Below are 21396 nucleotides of genomic sequence, written 5' to 3' on the forward strand. Positions count from 1 at the left end.
AGCCTAGAACCAACTTAGGAGAACCCAGCTGCCTAATGCCTGTGATGAGAGGCATTTCTGTTTCTCCAAAAGGAAGACTGGGCTAACACACATCCATCACAGCATAAAACTGAATTCATAAACCTTTTTATATAGGATGCATTACCACATTGTCCGTCTTCTGCATATCACTTGGACCTGTCCCTGAATTTCCCCAAAAGTATCAGGTCATGCTCACCTCTGCTCATGGCTCAGTCTTCTGGGCACCTATCTTGCTCACATCATGGTGGCTTTCTCTGGTGTGCTTGGACCGTCACTCATCCTTGGTGCCGATTTTCCCAGACTTGCGTTCAGCTGCCCAGCTTTTTGCCACATCTGACGAGGCTTCATGCTCCAGGGCTGTCATTAGACTTATCCCCTGGAGTCTCAATCACCACTTCAAATTTGGTCTTCTCCATCTGTCACATTTGACAACTGGCACCTCCCTCATACAGTCCTACACAAATAAAAACAAAAAACTGGCTGCCACCACCAAAATGCATCCAAGTATTTTGACCCGCGGCAGCTGTTAAAACCTAGCACAGCAAACAAGTCAGGGTCCACTCCCTGAGCACAGGCTCAGAGCACCAAATTCAGACACCTGAAGCATAACTTTTACAGTCTACTGCAGTATCTACAGTTGGTCTACTATCATTCTTTCATAAGCCAATAAAAAAAAAAAAAAGACAGCTACCACCAATAAGCAGATGTGAATTATAAGGATTTCAAGCATCTCCATTGCAAGCAGCTGCAATAGAAGAATATTATTCACCTTGCGTGGTGCAGTGTAGCATCTGAGCCTAAGAAAGAAAAAAACATTCCATCAAGATGGATTAGTCACCAATCCCATCAGATCTCTTTATAAATTCTTTGCAACACATCAACAGTCCTGACAGACAAGATGTCGACTTATGTGCTGTTTCCTGCATGGTTTGTCTCCTCTGTCATGGTCCAAGGACTCAGAGAAGCCATAGGAATATGCAGGCTGCAGACCAGAGGCCCGGCTTGTTCTCCAACGTCGTGGAAGGGGACTATACGTCATGGAGCCCAAAGGCCTACGCTCCCGTACGCCACACGGACAGAGCCGAGAGAGAGCAACCTCTCCGGATGTCCACGTTGGACAGCGAATTCAATGCACTGCAACAGGCTATTCCCTACTCTGCCCCCCATGCATTCACCTCCCAGATACAAAGCAGTGGCCCAGTAACCTCAATCCAATACATGGACGCATCACCCACCACAAAACGCGTGAAACCAGGAATGTCAGAAAAACCAAAGCACTAGCCTCAAGGGCCGCCTATGCAATGCACTGGTTTCACAGCTCCAGCCCCATCACACAAGCATTACAGCCTGGAAGAATACATTTGCAAAGAACCTATAAAATAACACAAATACTTACGTTGTGCGTAGAGTGGCACCATCTGCAAACTGCTGACACGAGAGGCAAAAAAAAAAAAAAAAAAAAAAAAAAAAGCATGTTAGCTTAGTGAAACAATGGCTACTCTACCTGAATTAGCAGTTTGCCATAGCTTCATAAAACAGTACTACTCAAACGCTGTTTGACTGGATGTGCTGTTTCCTGCATGGTTTGTCTCCTCTGTCATGGTCCAAGGACTCAGAGAAGCCATAGGAATATGCAGGCTGCAGACCAGAGGCCCGGCTTGTTCTCCAACGTCGTGGAAGGGGACTATACGTCACGGAGCCCGAAGGCCTACGCTCCCGTACGCCACACGGACAGAGCCGAGAGAGAGCAACCTCTCCGGATGTCCACGCTGGACAGCAAATTCAATGCATTGCATTAGGCCATTCCCAGCATGCATTAACCTCCCTGATGCAAACTTAGCTCATCAGGTCAATGGCCCAATAACTATAATCCAATACATGGTTTTATCATACACCAAGCAACACACGATGAAAGCAGGAATGTCAGGAAAATTCAGCAGTGACTTTTAAGAGTCACAAAGAAATCTACTGTTTTCATTGAACCACGGATATCAGTACTGAGAAAGGGTGATGCAGGTGTACTAGAAGTCATACCTTGTGCAACAAAAAGGAACCTTTTATGAGATAAAACAGCTCATGGGACAAGTTGCACAGGCCCAACAACAAAGAAGGGAATCTTTAAACATCAGTGGGTATGAATTTAAGAGGAGACAAGTCCAAAGTCAACAGACCTCCCTGCTCCTCCAAAAGGTCTATAGGGGGATCCTTCTATACCAGCCAGATAGTGGGATTTGTTAGTTTGGACAGCCACATACACATTACAGGCTGGAAGGCTCCATTTGCAGATACACTGGAAACCACAAAACAGTTCAAATACTCACTCTGTCAGCAAAGTAGTAGTCTGCAAAGCTGTTGCAACAAAACAAGAAGAGAGCATGTTAGATTAGCAAGATCCCAAAGGAATACCCCAAAGGTATCAGCAACATCTGCATTAACCTTCTATAACAGCTTGTATTATGTAGTATCTTTTATTGTGTGCAGGTAGGGTTATATGGATAAATAACCCTACCCATACAACAAGATGCTACATGACTACGTACTGTTTCCTGCATGGTTTGTCTCCTCTGTCATGGTCCAAAGACTCAGAGAAGCCATAGGAATATGCAGGCTGCAGACCAGAGGCCCGGCTTGTTCTCCAACATTGTGGAAGGGGACTATACGTCATGGAGCCCGAAGGCCTACACTCCCGTATGCCACACAGACAGAGCCGAGAGAGCAACCTCTCCGGATGTCTGCGTTAGACAGCATATCCATAAACTGCGGCGGTGCCCTGCTAAATCCACACACAAAGTAAGCACACGTCAGCCTCCAAAACACTACCCACCTATTTAAATAAACGCAGGCGTGCAATGGCTCAAACACTTCATTTCAGTTCAATTCAGTGAGGACTTTTCCATTTGACACATAGTATACATTGCAATCAATGATGTCAGGAAAACTAATCAGACTGTACAAGCCCAAGAGAAATCTGCCTTAACAATCCTCAGGCTGCACATAGAGAGGGCGTGATGTACATCAACCAGAACTCATGTCTAGTACAAGCCAAAGTGGATTTTTGTTTTAAGAGAATATAATGAGGAAAAAGTCACTAAAAAGGTGCAGGGTGTGCAACATATAAATACTGGGATACTTTTAAAATCATAGTTCGTGTGTTCAAAACAGGCTTACTGACTCAAAACACCAATTTCACACTCCTCCAAATGCATGACACTGCAACAAAGGGATCCCAGGCGACAAAAGTTTTCTTACAGGTGGATGTAGATATATGCTGGACTCTGATCACAGGGTTCATGGCGAGGGCTCCAGTGGGGAAATCACTTCACAGGAACCCAATGGCACAAATGTTCACTTTGAGATCTGCACAGCTGACATGGGACAAAGAGCAGGTTAGAGCAAGTGAGATCAAAACAGACACACATGAGGCTGGACAGCATACCAGAGCAGGACAGCACCCTTGCCATCAGGAAGTGGTTTCAACAACCAATCTAAAGACATAAACAGAGCAGTGAGGGTCAGACCCTTGTGACCCTTTCATACACTCTTTAAAGCACCCGCCACTGGGAACAGGGAACATCTGGAGCGATCCAGCCCCTTCAATGCTCCCTGGCATCAAGCACCGCTGTTTCAGGGACATTTGTTGCCTGCATGGTTTGTCTCCTCTGTCATGGTCCAAGAACTCAGAGAAGCCATAGGAATATGCAGGCTGCAGACCAGAGGCCCGGCTTGTTCTCCAACGTCATGGAAGGGGACTATACGTCATGGAGCCCAAAGGCCTACGCTCCCGTACGCCACACGGACAGAGCCGAAAGAGAGCAACCTCTCCGGATGTCCACGTTGGACAGCGAATTCAATGCACTGCAACAGGCTATTCCCTACCCTGCCCCACCCCCCACATTCACCTCCCAGATACAAACCAGTAGCTCACAATGTCAGTGGCTCAGTAACCTCAATCCAATGCATGGATGTGTCACGTACCACACAACACATGAAACCAGGAATGTCAGATAAACTGGGCACTGGCCTTGAGAGCCGCATATGAAGTGCACTGGTTTCACAGCTCCAGCCCCATCACACAAGCATTACATCCTGGAAGAATACATTTGCAAAGAACCTATAAAATAACACAAATACTTACGTTGTGCGTAGAGTGGCACCGTCTGCAAAATGCTGACACAAGAGGCAAAAAAAAAAAGCATGTTAGCTTAGTGAAACAATGGCTACTCTACCTGAATTAGCAGTTTGCCATAGCTTCACATAACAGTACTACTCAAACGCTGTTTGACTGGATGTGCTGTTTCCTGCATGGTTTGTCTCCTCTGTCATGGTCCAAGGACTCAGAGAAGCCATAGGAATATGCAGGCTGCAGACCAGAGGCCCGGCTTGTTCTCCAACGTCGTGGAAGGGGACTATACGTCATGGAGCCCGAAGGCCTACGCTCCCGTACGCCACACGGACAGAGCCGAGAGAGAGCAACCTCTCCGGATGTCCACATTGGACAGCAAGTTGTTAGGAATATGCAGGATGCACACCAGATCCCTGCTGCACGCCTAGTAAGGCCGTTCATGCGTGGAGGAAGTGCCGTGCATGACCTGGAGCTGACACCGGGTGCAAACCAAGGTGGGACACGTCTCTAAGGGAGCAGCACGCATTCAAGGGGGACGACGGCTAGCCGAGTTAGGGTTGCACCTTGCAGACTGACTAAGCCTGAGCTGCACAGGCTGCCAACAGCAGGCACTGCTCAGCTGCCACTTGCAAAACCTTGTAGACCAACTCGATCACGTGCAGAAGATGCAACTGCCCCTCCCCCCAGCAGCCTGGCCCCTGCCTTCAAGGTTCCGATGGGGACCTATAGACCTACTTGGCCCGCGAAGCGCTGCGGATGGTCCAGCGAGGCCACCGTCGCTGCGCTCCAACTGACCCCTGCGAGCTTCCTTATTCCGCGCGCAAAAGCCGAGGTATCGTGAGCCTCGTAGGGCACCGTCCCTCCACCCCCTTCCTTTTCTCAGCCTCAGCGAGGCCTGCAGCCCGCTACCCCCGCCGTAGAGCCACACTGCTCACTCACCCACCGCCACAGCAGAAAAGACCGAGACCGCCGGGAAGGGCGAATTTATACTGCGCAAAGCACGACGGGAAAAAAAAAAAAGGCCAAGCGCTGGCGCATGCGCTGTAGCTCCATTGCAAGCTATCGCGGCTTCTGGTTATGCACATGCGCAATAGGGAGACACGAGAAGCGCATGCGTAGTTCTTCGAGGCGGTGCCTTTAGAGCGCATGCGCACTACAAAGGTTAACAGAGGGAGGCGGTGTCGTTCTCCCGGCTGGCGCCGCAGCAGCCCCTGCTGGCGGCGGTTTGCAAGGGCAGGCGGCAAGGGGCACTGCTGCGAAGATGTCTTGTTGAAGCAATCAGGACTCGTAGTGGAGATATTTTATTAGACCAAGATTTTTGCAAAAAAATTTCTTTAAAAATGTTTCTTTAAGTTATCTTTAACTTTTTTTTTTAAATTTGCAAAGAATTTCTTTAAAATTATTTTTAATGCATCCTTGTTTTAAGTGTCAGTCATTCAGTAAATCAATTGCTTTTTTCTTTTTTTACTTTTTTTTTTTCTAATTAATTTTGATGCATCCTGGGAGCAGCCTGTTCACTGCAAATCAGTTTCATCACCTGCCTGCCTGCTGTTGGATTGGCAGAGCAAGGCTCTTTCTGTCCCCCACCATGCAGTTCGCTACCCCTTGCTCGCACACCCAAAGCACAGGTCCTTTGCACCCCCATGGCCTCTATTTGCAGGGGACAGCTTCTTGTTTTTTGAGGGAAAGCCGAAATGGCCCCTATCCCTCTGGCTGTCCAGTTAAATCGCATCCAAATCCCATCTCCCACCATCTGCTCTACCCTCCCAGCTCTGAGATGTGCCAGTAATATTTCTTTCATCAGATCTTCCCAAGCATAATACTCTGGAATTCAAGGCCTCACTGGAGCAGGAGGACGGCAGCATCCAGAGCCTTAGGACCAGAGATGCAGCATTTCCATCACATCCTGGGGATTTTCAAATGGTAGCAGGTTTGCAGTGGATGCAGCCATCAGCAGCGGAGTTCAAAGTCACAGTGCATCACTGCAGCACTGGTTCCTGTTCCTTTGCTAGCACAATACTGGTTTAATTTTTCCTGGCAAGCATTCAGCACTGTCAGCCTGACTCAGACTTGAGCCCTCTCAGGACTGCACTGACAACAGGTGAGTTTTGCCAATAAAACTGGAAAGGGTCGACCGAAGCCTACAGGGACAAAGTTGGATCCTCAGAAAGCCCTGGCCAAAGACACCTGGCACAGCATTTTCCAAGGGTTTTCAGTGTCCAGCGAAGGCAGGGAGGACCTGGGCTATGCTGTTATCTGAAAGACCAAATCAGATCAAACCAGACAGCTGCTGCGGTCACTTGATGCACAAATGGTGTATTAGGAGTTCTGCAAAATGTGGCAGTCCTGATCAAACTATGGACCACGTAACACTTTGCCCTCTAAACAAATTTGACAGTGACATTGCAGAGATGCATTCCCTTTCCTCAAGAGCATTAGACTGATTAACTAACTTTAAACTAGACTTAGAATTGATGCTCCAAATCGGCCACACGAAAGAAGAATCTGAAAGGCCTGCAAGAATAAAATTGAGCTTAATCTACTGGACTTAAGTTATCTTAAGTCTTAAGATCAGTCCATCTAGAGAGTGGACGAAGCTAAGTTGCTATTGCTGAAATGTGATGTGGTCCCAAAGAGACTGCATTTCAACACGCGTCTCCCTCTCCCTGTTAACATCAAACATCAAGCTAGTTTCCTTTAAAAAAATCCTAAAATACTTTTATTTAATTATTAAAATTTGTTGACAGGAAGACAGATATACAATGCAATGATTCAGTCCGACACATTCTATACATCAGGGAAGCCGTACAGAAGTACGATGCACCAGCTTCATCTCGTCTTCTATAAAAGGGAACATCACTCTCTGCCTTTTGCTTGTGAACCACTGGTTGGAGGCGGGGATGAGTGAACCCTGAAGAAAGGAGTAGGTATCCTCAGTGAACCCTTGCTCTCGAGTGACTGAGATGAAACAAATCATGACCCATGCTCTGTGGTGTGAAGGCAGATGAAGGTACACTGTTACACCCCAGAGGACAGGATGCCAGAGCCTGGCCTAGCAGATACTTGGCACATTGTGGAAGCAAGGGCAGTACTGAGTGTGAAAAGGCCTCTAACACTAGGCAGGCATATATAGGTTGCAGTGAGCACAGACCTCATGCAAGCTAGCGCCGACTGCTAACCGGCACAGGCTACAACCAAGACAGAGTGAACAAGCAACAAACCAGACCAGTCCGTGATCAAACGATGCAGAATGACCGCCCCCATGAACTCCCAACCCCCTGATTCTTCATGACCATCTCCCTCCATCTTCCCCTCATCCCAAGTGACATTTTATACTCAAAGGACAAGTGCTGTGCAGCACACACCACCACAGCCATGGCTTATGCCAGCATTTAAAAACACATTCAGTTAAAAGAAAAAAAACCCCCAAAAAACTGATAAACACTCTTCAGAGAGAAAGACGGACTGTTTTAAGGTCACTTTTTGAATGTCCTCCCCACCACCACAGTGAAATTCTCAAAACTTCCAGTAGGTTTTGCTGTGAGATTAGGCAAAGGCAAAGTTTCACCCTGATTTTAGAGACAGAAAGAGAAAGCTGCAGTCAAAGAGCATCACACACCACAGCTTCCTCAAATTAAAAGCAAAAACTTTTAAAAGGCAACAGTCATTTCCTGGTTCTGCAGTTCCTGTTATCCAAACCTCATCGTCTCGAGACCGGTTCTGTTAACGTAGGAGCAAGTTTGAGGGGAGGGCGACAGGTTTGGTCAAATAAACATGACGTTTTAAGGATGCAGCATGTGTGTTATTAAGGTCTGTACAATTCCCTTCCCAGACAACATACCATTGGTCAGTAGTGATTCAGAGTAGTAGGTACATTAAAGAGATGCAAGCAAACCCCCAGAATAATAGAGTCACGTGTCAGTTTCCTGCCAGGTCAGCATTTTTTAAAGGTTTCCTTTGTACACAGCTAATATACACACATGCTTCCCAGCTCACCAGCTCTGCATGCATCAGCTCTTGAGCATCAGAGCATACGATATGTTTTCCCCCCTCCATTTTCCAAAAGGGAAAAGGAAAAAAAAAAATGTTCCAGCTAGTTCATAAGGACTATTTACAGCAGAGAACGTGGTCCGTTTTGAGCAGTGAAGGGAGCTGGGGGCCGGGAGCAGGCCTTGCTCATTCAAATGCTGCTGTGGTCCCCTGGAAGGTGAGCTAGGACGTCAGGATGAGAAGGGGAGTATTGAGTATTGCTGTATCGTGCGAGGTATAGTGTTCAGTTCTGGCCTGATGGCACTTGAGATGCATTTGTTCCAGTGAAATGCTACATTCAGACAGGATCCCCTTCCGCCCCAGCTGGGCTAGAGCCCTTTTCGGGATTTTTTTTTTTTTTTCCTGAAGGCAAATCTTGAATGAGCCTCAAGGTTGCACCCTCACTGTATTGCTCAGGAGTTGGGAATAGCAAGCACTTAAACTCCTCTCTCTCTTTCCAAGGATTATGGCCGGTGGTACCTGGAAAGGAAGAGGAAACGGGAGGTGTCACACCTGGATTTGGGGGGACGGGACCACAATGACACAATAGGGATGCTGCTGAATGGCTAGGACTGTCTGTCTGGCATGTGAAATCACATCACGCTGTGAATGACTTTGCAAGACCTCTAGCCCACCCCAGCAGGGACTGAGACTCCTGCCCTGCCAAGGTGATCTTTGTCCCAATCCCAACCTTGCAGGACTGCAGCCAAGGACATGCTGCTCAGGCTCCATGACCATTTGGGAGAGACAATGTATAAATGGGAACTGCAAAGGGGTTTTGTGATGTGTGCATCTGTTGAAAAACCACCGCTGCCCTTCCCCAATGCCACCTCGCCCTGTGCTTTTCATCAGGAGGTCTCACAGCGCTTCACAAAGTGAAGAATCATGATGCCCATTTTAAAGATGAGCAAATGGAGGCACAGAAGGGCTCATCCATGTTTTGTTCTCAGCTCTGCTACTGACCTGCTGGCTAAACCCAGGCCTCCTGCGTTGCAGTGCTTTATTCAGTAGATCAGCAGTGGCCAAACTGTGGCAGGCATGCCCCTGTGCGTGGCATGTGGCAGAGCAGAGAGAGGACATGGCAAACAGAGACGGGAGCAGAAAGCAGAGCAGTGGATCAGGCAGGGAGTGCAGGGTGGGGAGCAGAAAGCAGAGTGGCCATTTGGGCAGGGGCAGGGGATCAGAGTGGCACTCAAGGAGGATGCAGGGCTAATTTGTGGCCCCCCTACACCAGGCCATACTTTCTCCTGACCTGCTAGCACCTACTAGCTTTTGCTCGCTCTCAATGACACCGTGGTAGAAGCCCACAAGTCTAAAGGTAAACTGCACAACATCCCATTACCAAGTCCTCTGAACCATATCATTGACCGGTAGGTCCAGCCCCCAAAACTCCCTCCCCCTCAAAGCAGGAAGTAAAGAAACAGTTGAAAAAGCCACATTTGATCATTTCTCTGATGACTTGCAAGCTCGTTGCTTAGCATTGCACCTCAGCTTTGTTATCGCACATCCCAGTACATCGTGAAGATGATCAGCAGCAGCAGAGGCCTGCAAGAAGACACATCGAACTCACCGGGTGAACTGTTTGCTTTCTTCGTGGACCTCCATCTCGGAGCTTTTAAACTCGTTCAGCTCCTTGCGAATGGCAGCCTGCATTACCGGAGAGAAATTACTTTCAGCTCCCCTCGACCGTGCTTCTCCCCGCTCCCCTTCCCCAATTTCAGGCTGTTAAAATGGGTCTAGGATGGCCAATCCCACACTGTGCTGGTAACCAGTTAATGGCTAAACGAAGAGTCCCCTTGCTTTTGAAACAGGCAGGACTGAGCACAGTGCCTTGGGGGAAGAGGGAATTCGTACATGGGCCTTGTAGAGGGAGAGAAGTTGGCAGGGTGCAGGAAGCTGGCAGTGCAATGGGAGTGGGCAGCTGAGTGAGGTAGTACTTAAGCAGGTTGGGAGCACACTGGTGGGCTGGAAGAGGTGGAGAAAGCAGAGCAGCAGCACACTGACTTTGCTCACTTCCCTTAATCCAGGACTCCAAGGGCTGAGAAAAGGACCCTCCCCCTCCATTACCTTGTCAGCAGGTGTTAGTTTGGTCCACGGTTTATCTGCTCGCCGGTCGTAGTCCTGAGCATCCGTCACTTCTACATATTCATTAAACCTCAGGATCTTCCTGGCTTGCAGTTCAGCCACCGTGGGCCTCTGACTAAGCTGAAGAGAACAGAAAGCAAGTTAGCAGCATGCATCTCAACTGTGCCCCCGCATTTCATCCTTTCTACCAAAGGACATCACTAAACCAGGTGTGGATGCAATCGAACACAAAAAGCACCCCCCACACAAGGACTGCTAATTACCCCATCAGTCAAGCAAGTCTACTGGTAATTTAACAAGCCCTGTGTGCTAGGATGGCATTTCAAGTGAGCTACAAGGGTGGACAGACCTCAGCACAGCAATGCTCTCCCCCTGCAGCTGTAGGGAGCCAACTATCCGTGAAAAGCAAAAGTTCATTCTTATACAGAAGAGCCCTGCTCGCTCTTCCAGAGAATGGCAACACATATACAAGACCCATAACACATCTCCTGCAGGAGATTTCCTCCCAGCCACATGCAAGGCAGTGAGCATAGCGTATCCCCCCCCAATTGAATATTTAATTTCATTTATACACAGGAGAGGCAAGCATTTGAATCAGAGACGACCTCTCCGTTTAGTTCCAGCCTGTGGCTTTTAAGGGGCACAAATTTAAAACCCAGCTGCAGGAAATTAGGCTCCTAAATCCGTATTTAAGGCACCCAAATATAAAACAGGGTTGCTTTGTTCTGATGTCCATGGACGACGATAGCTAAATACAGCTGCAGCTCCAGTCAACAGATACTACAGTGTGAATCCCTGGACCGACCCGACAACTTCCAAACTTGTTACTGCCAGGGGGCATCCGGGCAACACAACAGCCCCATGACTTCTCCACCCACCCAGGTACCAATGAGATGCTTAATGCTGCCACCATCTGCAGCAGCTCGGACAGATGGAGAACACAGCATGGAGCGCGGCAGTACCTTTCTGGTGAGCCGGCGTTTTATCTCTCGCTTCTCAGCTTGACGGTCAGCCTCATTTTTCTCTGGCAAGGGAAAAGACAAGTTCTTTTTAAGCAACAGCTATGCTGCTATTTTGTTAAAGTGCTTTCAAGACCTGAGCACAGAAAATTAAGGTGCGGACAAACATTTCTCACAGCTGCGCTCAATCTGCTGTAACTCATCTGTCTGCTCGTATCCTGCGATCAGTGGATGTTAAACCAGGACAGCTTACCCCAGAATGAAAGATGGTTAAGTTCTCATGGGGTAGGAACAGACTAAACAACACTGCTAAGCAAGCATCTACTGACCATTTGCAACCAAGTGGCCTCACTTCCCTGTCCATGCCCTCAGTTTTCATATCATATACAAGCTATATGCAAGAATAGCGTACTGGTATGAAAGCTATACAAGAATACAAGCTATATACAAGAATAGCGCACTAGCTTGTATATACCTTTCATAATAGTACACTATTCTTGTATCCTATATTTACCCCAATAAGCCTACATACAGCTAATGGTCCAATCCAGACCTCCTTATTCAATCAGAATCACTGATAGAGTGACGAAATGGGGCATATCTCAGGATACTTTACTAGCTAAACCGCATCTCTCAGGTTTTTGACAGTCTTTAAAAGCATCCATATGACTTAAGACTGCTAAATATGGAGGACACTTTAAAACTTGGGCATTTTTTAAATTGCCTCCTACAACGTCTTTAAAGAAAAAGTCGCCAGGACAAGGGAATTTCCCTTCAAGTCACTTCTCCTGCCATTTTCCTTTTATAAAGTTAATTTTTACATATCTTGCTCCTCTTTACAGTGTTTTTGCTCTCGGCTTTTACCGTTCCATTCACCCTGGACAGAAGCAGATGGACCACAGTGGGCTTAGGATCACAATGCTGCAAGGCCTAGACCGTGGATACTGGTTTACACCCCAAAATACCTGTTTCTTTAGAAAAGGAGTCAAAGATTTGATGCTTTTCATTTAACCCAATCCCTCGCGTGCAAGTTCTGAGGAGCGTCCTCTCAACTATACCCAAGTGCTGACGCTGTTTCCTTGGACAATTTTGGATGTGGAGTTTGCAGAAGGGATACGGATTTGCCTTGGCTCAGTTTACAAGGGCCCCAAGTCCTAGCTGAATGCCCCCACAGCCTGCCCCCTTGCCCCCAACCACTTGCAACCATCCCTTGCCCCTAAGCAAAAGCAAGGCTTTTGCTACGGGACATTGGATCTTGTGGGTCCCCATTCATAATGCACAACTCAGCCCACTTCTGACTGGTGACAGTGTACCTGGGTGATCTAATGGATGTGTTTTCATGCACTGATGTAAGCAAAGCAAAGTCCACCTTGTCACTAGAGCCCCCAGCACAGAACTTGAACCGATCGATTCCCAGTACATCACTTCCTAGGGAGCTACACAGAAGTGTTACTCACGCTGAAGTATGTTCCTTTGCTCCAGCTCTTCAGCTGTCGGTCTCTGACTTAGCCGCCTAAGCAAGAGGAAGCAAAAAAGAAAAAAAGAGCCCATCATGAGCGCTGCCCAGTCATAGCCCGTATGACACAATGCAAACATCCTCAGGAAACGCAGTCACTTCAGCCTCCCTGCTCTCCTTTCTCCACTTACCACTACCGCTCAAGTGCCCTGCATTTCGTAGCGTGCCCCCACTCACCAGCACAGCTCCCCACTTACACCCTTCACGCGGGGTGAGGGCAGCTCTCTGGGACAGCGCAGCTAGTGTGTTGGACTGAGTGTGCACTGCTGACGTTTCAGACAAGGCAGCCTGTGCTTGTCTCTGTGCTCTCTGCCTGCTATCCCTCCGTGCCTGTGAGCGAAGAGGAGCAGGACGAGGAGGCAGAGCTGGCTGCAGTCAGGAGGCTGGACTGCTATGTGCTGTGGTAAGGCAGTTCTCTTCCTTGAGTCTCACATGACAAAACGTCCCTGCCAGGGGACCTAAAGAGGATGTGAGAGGATCTGGCCAGGCCCAACAATGCTCCTGGATGTACCCCTCACAGGGCAAGCCCCGATGAACTCCACTTTCACTCTGCCAGCTTCAGCCCTTGGGTGCATTTGAGGAGGGGGAACTAACTCCAGCATCAGGCTCATCCAGGAGCCTCACCCAGCAAAGTGCAGCAAGTGAGAAGACAAGTGCAAGTGGCAGGCAGCCTGAGCGGTTCATATCAGCATTCAAAAGCACCCTGGGACAGTTCTTCTCACTCTCTAGGACTGGAAAGTGCCGGTAGAGGAGTCTGATGGGTGGCTATTGGGATAGGAGGAGCTGCCTCTACTTCAAATGGGCACCCTCTTCCAAGGGAGAAAAAAAAAAAAAAAAAAAGAGACGTGGGCCCCTAGGATCCCAAATCCAAAAGAGAAGAAAAAGCTTCCTTTCCCTACCACCTGGATGCCTTAATCCAGCACGGTCTGATCAGATCAGACGCGTGCTTCTCATTTCACTACTGGTTATGCCAAAGACTCACAAGAAACGCCAGCCCGCGGCCGCCGTACCTGATTAGCGTCGTTCCAATCTGGTGCCGAATTTCGTTCCATTCCTCCTTGCTCTTACGTGGGAAGCTGTTTTTTGCCTCCTGCTCCTGCTGGGTAGCCATGCTCCCCAGCTTCATGGCCAGCGTGTCTTTTCTCTTCACCTTGCTGGCTAGCGTGCCTTTGGGAGAGGAGAGAAGGGACCTTACTCAAGTAGCAATCGCTGTGCATCCAAGCTAGGAATGAGCAGCAAGATCCAGAGCCTGGCTCACGGCTCTGCAAGTACCAGGGGGCTATTTCACAGCCAAGCAGGTAGGGTCAGATGCTTACTGCAGGGTGTGGGGACCATACACCCCATTTACACTGTGCAACCTACACAGGATTGAACCCTGATGCCTGTTAACCTGGTGTCGCCTCTCTGGAGCTGGCACTAGACACGTGCAGTCGATCATTTGGGCCATTTGCTGCTGGAGAGCAAGTGTGTCCCCTTAGGGAGGTGGCTCAGTTGCTCAGCACTGCATTTGAGTGGGAAAGAAAGGGAAGGAGGTGGATGCACAACTTGTCCCAAAGCCAGAGGATGACACCTCGGGAGGCTGTACCGACTAGCTCTGTCACTGGCCCGCGACACGGCCAAGTGCAGTCATGCATGTGCATGTGTGTGCACGAGGAGAGAAGCAGCTGCAAAGCAAAAAACCTTACTCTTGAGGCTCTCATCTTCCTCTTCATCCTCCTCCTCGTCCTTATACAGGATGGGTCCTTCCGAGTCCGAATCGCTCATGCCCTCCTCCATCTCCTCTTCCTCCTGCAGGGGCTGCGGCACAAGCTTAGGAATAATTGTGACCAACGGCGCCTCTCCGATGTACACGCGAGGAGCTGGACGCCGTTCATCCTCCGGGTCCTCTTCCTCCTCCCCCTCCTCGTCTGGGCTAACAAAACACATGTTATTTCTCTTAAGCATTTCATACAAGCACAGTTTTCTGGAGCCGGAGAACATGCCAATCCCTGACAACGGCAACTAAAACTAAACAGGCCCACAGTTTAAAAGATTTCCTTGTAGCACACAGGGGTCTTCCTCAAGCCCCCATCTTACCCCACAATTCTGCAAGGTCTTGCTGAGCTATGAACAGGTTTCACACCCCCTTGTTCTTCAACAGCAGCACTCATGCAGCTGCTGTCAAACACTCAGTCAATAAAAGCTTAAACTGAGGCGCAGAGATTGAACGTGGGATTTTCAAAGGCACCCAAGAGCATGCAGGAGCCCACCACCCTTCCTTGGATGCTTCTGGCTTGCCCAGGACAGCTGGAAGACGCAGGATAAGGCAGAGAGCTGTCTGCCTCCATGCTATCATCGCTCCTCCAGCCCTACCTCGTTGGATCTGAATGGCTTTTCTCTCCACTAGCACCTGTGCAGAAGGGGAGTATTGTCCTCCAACCCCCACAGGGCTTCCAGGGTCAGACATGCTGCCAGAGTCCCCCAACCCTTCCACCAACCTACTGCCCGGCAGTCCTCCCCTCCCCAGGCCATCACCAACAGAGCGGGCATGTGCAAGAGCCACGATTTCTTTTGGCTTTAGTGCCATCAGAGGCATGCTCCCTGAACACAAAGGTCCCAGGGCTCTTTCCAAAATGAGAGGGCTTACCCCCCCAGGGAGCAGACAACAGGGCACCAGAACATCCCGCTGCACACTACCGCACGCCTGGCTCTCCACCCCCTGCCCGCAAAGGTGACGGCACTGCCACGCATCTGCACGCACAAAGTCGGTACTCACACTTTCAGCATCTCGATGGTGACCGGCAGCGACCTGGTCCGGCCCAGGGTGCCGTTGTCTTCACTGGAGCTGTCGTTCTCGAAGAGCAGCGAGTGAGCCCTGTGCGATCCCTCGGCAGGCGGGGTAGCGGGCAGGGGGCTTGCCAGAGCCTGCTGGATCCGGATGTGCAGGGGGACCTGGGACACCCGCGCAGGCACGTACGGTTCCCTGAACCCTTGCTCCGGCGTCCTCCTGGACACTTCCAGTAACCTGAGATCGTCTTGCAGAGAGGTCTCCTTGGGCACTTCCAGGGAGAGCGGGGGCTCGGCTGCGGGGCTGGACGCGGGCAGGGGCAGGCGGGGAGGCTCAGGAGGTATGTGAGTAGGCAACGGCGGCGAAGGCGAGGGCGGCGGGTGAGACGGGGCCACGTGCACTGGGATCGACACGGGGCGATTAGCGGTGGCGATCCTGTCGCTGGGTGGTTTCAGTGCAGCCATCGGCTCGGAGGACGCGGGGGGCGGGAGGCCTCTCTTGGGCGGCAAAGGCGGGGAAGGCTTCAAGAGGACTGTACCGCTGCTCATGGCTTGAGACAGCTCCGCTGGGAAAGGAGAGAAACCCACGGTTTACTGGGGCTTTACACAGAGCCCCCCTCCCTTGCACGGAGGCTGCTTGAGCATCAGAAAGCACCCGAGAGCCCCCGGGCAAAGGCAGGCCCCGCTTCTCCACGTGCACTCAGAGGGTCAGCCTGAGCGCGCCCACCCTGCCCCGTGCCGTGCGAGGGGCCAGCTCCTGACGTGGAGCTTGCACAGCCGCCTCGTGCAACTCACCCGGCAGCGCAGACCGAACCCATGAACCCCGCAGGGCCTGCTCTGCAGAAACGCCTTCAACTATAAGCCCCTGCATTTTGACGGGGCAAAAGGACTGAAGCGATCAGGGGACGAGAGCCAAAGAGCAAGCGCAGAACGCCAAGCAGCGACTCCCCAAACCGTGCAGCCCCGCAACAGTACGTCCCTCCATCTTCACCCAGCGTTTGAAAGGACACGGGACTCTTGCTGCACTGGGTTTTTTAGTCTTACATACAAAAGGAGCAGGTTCTCATGATGGAGAAGTTACCAATCTGCTCGGAAAGGTCCAATTCAAGTTCCCCTGGTTTATCGCAGCGGTCCCTCCCCACCCGTATCAACACGTCCTCCACAGGTAGGACAGGAGCAAGGAGCAGGAGTGAGCGTCCGTCTAGAAAGGCCTGCGGAGAGGTGGACGCATTTTTTGGATGTTTAGCATTTCTAGACTTTCCTCTTGCTGATGACAGCCCAAGCCCTGCGAGGTGCTGCTTGCCCTCAGCTCACAGACTTCAGCAGGTACTAAAAAGCCACACAGGATCAGGCCTGAAGAAGTCAAGCTGCACTAACAGCTGGATTTACAGAGGATGTTACCAGCACCTCCCTTAACCAGGGCAGGGCGGCGTCTAGATGAGCCGACCACCCCCAATTTAAAACATCCTTTTAATTTACTCTGCCTCCTTTCCAAAGCCAACGAGTTCTGTCAATGCCGCACCAAGCATGAGCTCTGCTGGGGGCCCTGCAAGTCAGACCAGCACCGACTGCCCTCCTGACATCGTGAACTGCTGGAGGCGAAGCACCAGCTCCACGCAGGAAAGCCGTTCCCAAGCCCGTGCTGCTAGGTGGGTACAGGTTGTAGCCGTGTCGGTCTAAGTGCAATGCTTCCTCAGCCCGATGAAGGGTCTTTGTACCCGAAAGCTTGCAAAGAAGAAGTTTTCCAACTCTTCGAGTTGGTCTAATAAAAGATACCGGATTTACCCAAAGAATTTTAGACACCGGCATCACCGAAGTCCAAGATACAGAGACCGATTAGACTTCCAGTGCAGAACCAGAACCCTCCGTTCCGACGCTTTCTGTTCTCATTTTTCATAGCCCAATTAATGGGACTTTCACCCGTTCCTGCAGGAGACTCCTCTGCAGTCTAATAGATCTCAGCACTTCTTGATCTTCAGGCAGTACCTTCCTTGGCATCGTTCAGATCAATGCTCTCATCACACCCTTACTATCCTGTTCAATATTTCCAACCCTTCCTACGCGATCCAAGCAACTCACTTCCATCTGATCACTGAGCTGAAATGATGCAGTTCTGATAACGCCTAATCACACTGCACCCAGCCCATTTTTCAATACTTGCATCAGGAGCCGGAGGCTTGTTGAGTGCTGAAATGCTCCAAGGCGAACTGAAGGTGTGAATACAGTGTGAGCCAGCCTACCCACCCAGCTAGCGTGGATAAGACAAGTGAAGATGCAACAGAACGGGCTTTAGCGCAGACTAGCAGCTCAAGATTCGAGTGTATTAGCACATACGTTCACACCCGCAGCTGAGCGTGCAGACGTGCCCCCCCTCTGTAGCCAGGATTGTGAAATCTGTGCTGGATGTGCATCTCCACCACACAAACAAAACAGGTGCAAACTCTCCCACTCTGCTTCCCTTCCACACCCACTGAATCCCGGCGTGTGTGCACGCGCACGTATGCGTAAAGGGATCTTGGACCGCTTGCTATCTTCACTTACATTTTTTCAGTGCTGTTTGCAATCAGCGCTGGCGCATTTCAAACACCTTCCATGCTGTGCACGAGATGCTTAAATAAGCAAGAAAGTATTTCGTTGCGTGCACGACAGCAATGGCTGGACTAACAGGGTTATCTAGCAGATAGCAGCCTCTGGTATCCCATGATCACCTCTTGGCCAAACTGGCCAGTTGTGGCCTTGCCTCCACCACGATCCGCTGGCTGGGAAACTGGCTCCGTGGTCGGACCCAGAGGGTTGTAATTGATGGCAGTCACTCATCGTGGTGCCCTGTGACCAGTGGGGTCCCTCAAGGCTCTGTCCTGGGACCCATACTGTTCAACATCTTCATTAATGATGTAGACATTGGTGTCAGAAGCAGGCTGGCCAAGTTTGCCAACCACACCAAACTTTGGGGTAAAGCATCCACACCTGAGGGTGATCCAGGCTGACCTTGACAGGCTCAGGAAGTGGGCAGATGAGAACCTGATGGTGTTTAACACCAAAAAATGCAAGGTTCTCCACCTTGGGAGGAAAAACCTGCAGCACCCTGATAGGCTCGGCAGTGCTACGTTGGTTAGCACTACAGAAGAAAAAGACTTGGGGGTCATCATTGACCACAAGATGAACATGAGCCTGCGATGCGATGCTGCGGCTAGTAAAGCGACCAAAACGCTGGCGTGCATCCATAGATGCTTCTCGAGCAAATCCCGGGACGTCATTCTCCCCTTGTACTCGGCCTTGGGGAGGCCACAGCTGGAGTACTGCGTCCAGTTTTGGGCTCCACAATTCATAAAGGATGTGGAGAAGCTGGAGAGAGTCCAGAGGAGAGCCACGCGCATGACCAGAGGTCAGGAAAACAGACCTTACGATGACAGGCTGAGAGCCATGGGACTCTTTAGCCTGGAAAAGCGCAGGCTCAGGGGTGATCTGATGGCCACCTATAAGTTTATCGGGGTGACCACCAGGATCTGGGGGAACGTCTGTTCACCAGAGCGCCCCAAGGGATGACGAGGTCGAACGGTCACAAACCCCTGCAAGACCGTTTCAGGCTGGACATAAGGAAGAATTTCTTTCCTGTCCGAGCCCCCAAGGTCTGGAACAGTCTGCCAGCGGAGGTGGTTCAAGCGCCTACATTGAACACCTTCAAGAGTAAATTGGATGCTTACCTTGCTGGGTTCCTATGACCCAGCTGACTTCCTGCCCTTTGGGAGGGGGGCTGGACTCGATGATCTCCCGAGGTCCCTTCCAGCCCTGATGTCTATGAAATCTAATACCATGCAAAGTTCAGCTGCAAAACCTGCTGCAGCAAGGAACAGCCTGAAGCACAACCCTGCAAACATCTGTTCTGTATTTATTTTTCAGTCTGGAGAAAAAGCATTGTTAGGGGAAATGAAAGCTCAGCTTCAGATTGTAGGAGATCTGTCCACAACCCGACGCCTCCGCCAATGACTCAAACCCAGACCTGCAGAAAGCCCCCAGCTTCCATAATTACAATCTTGGACTTATCCCACTGCTCTGTCTGTGAACTTCAATCCTGACGTGGGGCACTTTGCTAGCACGCTCTGAAGATTAGGCAAAGATAGGCCACGATTGTGAGATGGCAACTGCTCTTTAAATGACTTAACTCAGGCCACTTAAATCATTTAAATCTGATTTAGGTCATGGGTAAGGCAGGCCTCTAAGCCATTAAACACACACTACCGGACTAATTATAATACCTCTTAAGCCTGCAGTCCTTAAAACAGGGTATGGCCAGACACATTTAATTCTCTATTGACCCAACATTGGAGGAAAACCAATCAGCTGATATTTCAGAGCTGGCAGCACTTACCAGACGCCAGCACTACATTCCCTGCATCTCCTGGAGAGCAAAGGGAACAAGTTTCCTATATCCCAACCACCTTTCCAGTACAGGCTCATGCCCCACCTCGGGGATCTGAGGAGCTCAGACCCCTGCCCTGGGCTTCTCTGCTGCACCAACTGTGACAGCGGTTTTGCGATGCTGACATTTTCTGCCCTGGTCTACCGGCTCCCTAGAACACCAAACACAAACCCAAAAAACTTTCCCTGCCCATTACGGAGATTGGCGCGAAGCCCCTGGTGTCATTAAGAAACCTGCATCATCCAGGTCTCTTCTGACCTCCGTGGAAGATGAGCAGGAAGTTAATAAAAGCTGTTGTTTTAAACAGAGATAGTTGGTTCCTCTCTCCCTGCTGACCACCCCCAACCACCAGCACCCAAAACAAGTTTCCGAGGCACTTGGCTTCTAGACACACTTCTGCTTGGCAGATTTTTCAGCTTGCGGTGAAATCTTAAAGTAATCTGCCCCCACTCCAAGCAGCCATGATGCTGATGAAACGACCACCAGACCTTTTTTTTTCCTTTCTTTTTTTAGTTTCCAGGTCTGCCCAGGGCTCGAGTTTGTAAGGCTGCCGGCTCTCGCATACCAGACACAGGCCGCACCTTGTGCACAGTACAAACACCCCCCTTCCCTTCCCTTCCCTTCCCGTGGGATGGCAAGCCTAGAAGCAGGAGGTAATGAGCCCCACTAGCCGCACCAGACAGCAGCAGGCACAAAGGTCATCACTTACCTATTAAGGGATTGCTATTCCTGTTGACTGGCTTGGGGGGAGGGATAGGGGGCTGTTTAGCAGGCGCTCCGCTGCCGGCACTTGCAGTAGCAGTCGCATTAGTGTTGGCAAGAGCAGATATCGCAGTCCTGGGGGCTGGGGTAGGGGCTGTCCTTGCTATGCTGGTGGCAGCAGCAGCAGCGGAGGATGCAGTCCTTGCAGTGCTGCTGGCAGGGGCCACATCCCTCGCCTGCAGATCATTTGCCTCCTGGGAAGACGACAAGGGTCTTTTTGGAGGAAGCAAAGGCTGTTTGGGTACATGTGGCTCCTGAGGCAGCTCCACTTCTGAGCTGGGCTGGCTACTGGACGAGCCTGTGGAGTGGAAGACAAAACCGTGTCAGAGACGGGGACATGCAGGGCTGAGAAAGGAGACTTCTCCGCTGGTACCGCATGACGAGAGGGCAAAGCTAGGCTGGATTTTGCAGGGCACTACGGCATCCAGCTCCTCACCTGGCCTTTTCTTTGGCTCCTCAGCTGGAACAGGCTTCTTGAGGGTTGTCCTCTTTGCAACCTCTTCTTCCAAGTGGTCGAGGTCAGACATCCCAGAGCCACTAATGGGGACCGTGTGCCCATTCTTCAGTGCCGTGTGACCGAGCTTGTCAGGCTCCTCGCCATCTGGGAGAGCGTTGGAAGAGAAAGGAGCAAATGGAAACCAGTCAGACACAGCAAGAGACCTGAGAGAGGACAAAGGTGGCCGGGCAGAGCAAACAGACAACAGGATTCCCACCG

The 21396-nt window shown here is 50.4% G+C and overlaps 1 protein-coding gene and 5 non-coding genes across 14 annotated transcripts in view; all 6 read right to left on the reverse strand.

The window, feature by feature from the left end:
* Positions 1–21396, reverse strand: part of PHACTR4 (phosphatase and actin regulator 4) — a 91426-nt gene that overhangs the window by 746 nt on the left and 69284 nt on the right. For 7 of the 9 annotated variants that reach the window (XM_090056568.1, XM_090056569.1, XM_090056571.1 and 4 more), the window contains 15 exons: positions 21118–21282; positions 20629–20979; positions 15489–16065; positions 14419–14645; positions 13744–13900; positions 12675–12730; positions 11221–11282; positions 10241–10378; positions 9744–9820; positions 4157–8653; positions 3271–3386; positions 2343–2370; positions 1418–1446; positions 791–818; positions 218–475 (listed from right to left, as the gene is read on the reverse strand). In XM_090056568.1, the coding sequence (XP_089912694.1) occupies positions 8638–8653; positions 9744–9820; positions 10241–10378; positions 11221–11282; positions 12675–12730; positions 13744–13900; positions 14419–14645; positions 15489–16065; positions 20629–20979; positions 21118–21282 (1826 nt within the window). In that variant the 3' untranslated portion in view covers positions 218–475; positions 791–818; positions 1418–1446; ... (1 more) ...; positions 3271–3386; positions 4157–8637. Of the gene's footprint in view, positions 1–217; positions 476–790; positions 819–1417; positions 1450–2342; positions 2371–3270; positions 3387–4156; positions 8654–9743; positions 9821–10240; positions 10379–11220; positions 11283–12674; positions 12731–13743; positions 13901–14418; positions 14646–15488; positions 16066–20628; positions 20980–21117; positions 21283–21396 lie in introns of all 9 variants that reach the window. The other 2 variants (XM_090056566.1, XM_090056567.1) reach the window with 2 other exon arrangements.
* Positions 933–1138, reverse strand: LOC149859253 (small nucleolar RNA SNORA73 family). The gene has a single exon (XR_016443705.1). It is a non-coding gene; the product is annotated as a small nucleolar RNA SNORA73 family (small nucleolar RNA).
* Positions 1589–1794, reverse strand: LOC149859254 (small nucleolar RNA SNORA73 family). Its single transcript, XR_016443707.1, has one exon. It is a non-coding gene; the product is annotated as a small nucleolar RNA SNORA73 family (small nucleolar RNA).
* Positions 2559–2762, reverse strand: LOC149859255 (small nucleolar RNA SNORA73 family). The gene has a single exon (XR_016443709.1). It is a non-coding gene; the product is annotated as a small nucleolar RNA SNORA73 family (small nucleolar RNA).
* Positions 3654–3859, reverse strand: LOC149859256 (small nucleolar RNA SNORA73 family). Its single transcript, XR_016443708.1, has one exon. It is a non-coding gene; the product is annotated as a small nucleolar RNA SNORA73 family (small nucleolar RNA).
* LOC149859257 (small nucleolar RNA SNORA73 family) lies at positions 4311–4516 on the reverse strand. The gene has a single exon (XR_016443706.1). It is a non-coding gene; the product is annotated as a small nucleolar RNA SNORA73 family (small nucleolar RNA).

This window comes from Crocodylus siamensis, chromosome 7, assembly GCF_052110815.1.
Source record: "Crocodylus siamensis isolate JL-2025a chromosome 7, ASM5211081v1, whole genome shotgun sequence".
Classification (NCBI taxonomy): Eukaryota; Metazoa; Chordata; order Crocodylia; family Crocodylidae; genus Crocodylus; species Crocodylus siamensis.